The sequence below is a fragment of the Buceros rhinoceros genome, unplaced genomic scaffold (genome assembly GCF_000710305.1).
Source record: "Buceros rhinoceros silvestris isolate BGI_N320 unplaced genomic scaffold, ASM71030v1 scaffold5850, whole genome shotgun sequence".
Lineage (NCBI taxonomy): Eukaryota > Metazoa > Chordata > Aves > Bucerotiformes > Bucerotidae > Buceros > Buceros rhinoceros.
The window spans coordinates 26,575-29,585 of NW_010387777.1; the positions used below are offsets into that span (position 1 = coordinate 26,575).

The 3,011-nt window shown below is 39.9% G+C and overlaps 1 protein-coding gene across 1 annotated transcript in view; it reads right to left on the reverse strand.

The window, feature by feature from the left end:
• Positions 1–2,186, reverse strand: part of UPP1 (uridine phosphorylase 1) — a 9,086-nt gene extending 6,900 nt beyond the window's left edge. Inside the window, exon 1 of the mRNA XM_010133622.1 lies at positions 2,127–2,186. Coding sequence (XP_010131924.1) covers positions 2,127–2,179 — 53 coding nt within the window. The 5' untranslated portion in view covers positions 2,180–2,186. The remainder of the gene's footprint in view (positions 1–2,126) is intronic.
• Positions 2,187–3,011: the final 825 nt, after the last annotated feature.

Sequence of the window (3,011 nt, forward strand, 5' to 3'; positions counted from 1 at the left end):
AGGAAGAGGTAAAAAGAATTTACTTCTTTTTAAGTTGCTTCCTGTAAGGAAGTGATACAGCTTAACCAAAAAAAAAAAAAAACCCTTTCTGAAGAACCAGGAAATGACAAGACAAGGAAGGAAAACTGAACTGCTTAGCATGTAGGTTCACCTTCATGGAAAATTTGGTAGTGGAGTAACTAAGCAAGCTGAGTGATTTCATAAAATATCTGCCTTCTGTGCTTGAGGTTTTAAGTTCAGTTGAAACAGGTAGGACAGACTAGTCCGTAATCACAGGCTTAAGTAAAATACTGGCCAATACTGAGAGCAGTTTCTGAGAGACTAAATCAAGCAGTAAATATCTTCCAGTCACAAGAAGATGACTTAATAGCTTAATGAAGGCTCACTGCAGTCACAGCATGGCTCAGCAAATTCAAACGGCTTTGTCAGAGGAGACAAACAAAAGAGTTTGCCTGGAGTTTATGCACAAAAATTGTTAAGGCTTGGCAAGAACAATTCTGAAGTCTAAACATAGGTGTTAATTTAGCGCTGTTTTAGATGTTTTAGTTTATCTTGTCTGTCTTCTAATGTCTCTCCAGAAAGACAGTGTTTTTCTTTAAGTCCTATGTCTTATCTGGCAACCTTTAAGAAGCCTGAAGTGGCCTAGATGCCCATACTGATGCCACTGAGCTCTTCCTCAGAAAGCAAATAGTTACAATGCCAATATTCTAACAATTCTTTCTATTCTTGAAATTCTCTCTCCGATGTCACTAACTACAGCAGCAGCTGCACGACAAAAGACAAAGATATCATCCCAATCCACCCTATTTGTCCTTGGCCACCACAAACTACTATCTTCAGCAACAGAAAAAGCAGCCCAAAAAAGCAGGTGGTTCAGTCAGCCCTTCAGTAGTCATTCCTCTCCATCTTCCACATGCCTCATTTTCTCCCCTTCATACAAATCCTGCCTGAGGTGGAACCAAATGCTTGAGTTGCTGTTCTTCCCTCCAAGAGACCTGTTTGCCTCCAGGAGAAATAAAGAGCAGGTTTATGGCTCCCCAGGAAGGCACAGACAGCCCATGTGAGCAGAATTCCCAGACTGCCTCCTCTGAATTATTCCTGTTTGGTTTTGCAGGAGTCTCTACTCACATTTAATGCCTCACTCTAATGCTAATGCAGATCAAATAGCTGGCTGTGCTGATGTTTAATGGAATGGCTTTTACATACAAATAGGGTACGACTGGAAATCACTTCACAATTTGTTCTCAGGAAAGCAAAAAGTATTTCCTTCATTATGAGAATACCAGCAAAAAAAACTTCTCTCCAGGAAATAAACTGGGAAAAGGTGAGGCCTCTATTAAAAGTACAGGGAAATTCATGTGGTTTGTGCCAACGCCACTGTCTTCACACCTGGCCTCAATAAAGCTTCCTTCCTCATCAGTGTCTATACCTCAACTTTTTCATCTCATAGCCTAGCAGCAACACGCTTCAACCCACCGCCCCTCTGCAGCTAGGGGCTGTTACTAACTTGTTCTGGTTACCTGTACATCCAGATCTAATTGCAGACTTGGACCCTGGGGTAAAATGGGCAATAAAAGTAAGCATATTCTATGTGTACATGGGACCAATGCCATAGATTTATAGGGGAGGCAAAGTTTACCTAATAAAAATCTTCAGTTATAAATCTAAGGTGCAGACAATTTATTCCCCTTACACTGTGGTAAAGCACCTACAGCTTCTGGGGGTTTAAACAAAACATGAATATCTAAGGACTAAACATGCATGTATGGTTTTACTAAAATAAGCTTAAAAATTAGAGAAACAGATTGAAACATTTCTTTAAACTCTTGAAGCAGGTAGGTCTGGCCACATGCAGCAACCAAAGTCAAGAGCTCACAAAAATAAATAAATGAAAACATCACCTTGGAAAAATTCACCGTCTTGATTAATGGAAATGGTAGTCAGCAAAGCTCTCTGGGCAGGCATGGTTAGAGCAGATAAAGACTCCATTTGTCTAAGCAGCTTCTACTAGATATTTGACGTTATAATTGACATTTGCATCACAAACTTTAACTAAATGAGTGTGTAATGAGTATGGGGAGGAAAGTAAGTGAACTTTTACAAGATAATTAATTTCTGAATCTTACTTTGCAGACTGTTCATCATCACTTTTCTTCTCGTTTGTGACACCAGGAGCCATGTAGGCTTCTACCTAGAATTATATTTAAAAAATCAGATAAGTGCATCAAAATAGTCCCATCTGTACTGCCAGCATCAGTAACAATGAAAGAAACATTCTGTATAGATGATACTACCACGAATTTTAAACCCCCAAAATAATCTGGCCACACTACAGCTTTTATAACTGTAGCAAAATGAGCATCTCCAATTTTCTACGGCCAAGCATCACCACTTTCAAGCCACTGATGCCTAAACTACTCTCTTGCTAATGTCACCCTCATCCTACCACTTCTTTTTTGTGGTATAAGCAATGTCTGTTTCACTGGCCAGAGAGAAGTAACCAACTAACCCTCTTTCTTCTATACTTCCCACAGCGACAGTGACTGCTGAATTGGGTTTAACATCCTTTCATCTATGGCTCCACGAGGTTTCCAAAGCTCATCTCTAACTCTCATATGCCTTAAACCCAAGTCCAGGAAGCATCTTACTCATAATATCCTCTTTATTAAGCTCCTCCTACTGACCTTAAGAGCACTTCTATCTGCCCCAGCCTAAGGGTGAGGAAAGACTAAACCAAAATATGACTCCAAACTGTTGCAGCACTCTAGTTTATGACCCACCTTTAATATGTTCTTTCCTAATCCATTACCCTAACCTCTACCAAAAACCTTCTCCTTTCCGCATTCTTCTCTACATTTAAATAGGCAAATGTATCACTGAGACTTTGGTGCTGGTACAGCAACAGAATTGTAATTACAGAATGATTCATTTGTTATTATTTTCAGAAGTGACTACAGCTATGTGCCGAAGTTGGTACTTTCTGGCAATGCCCTGACAGGAAGTACTGACTC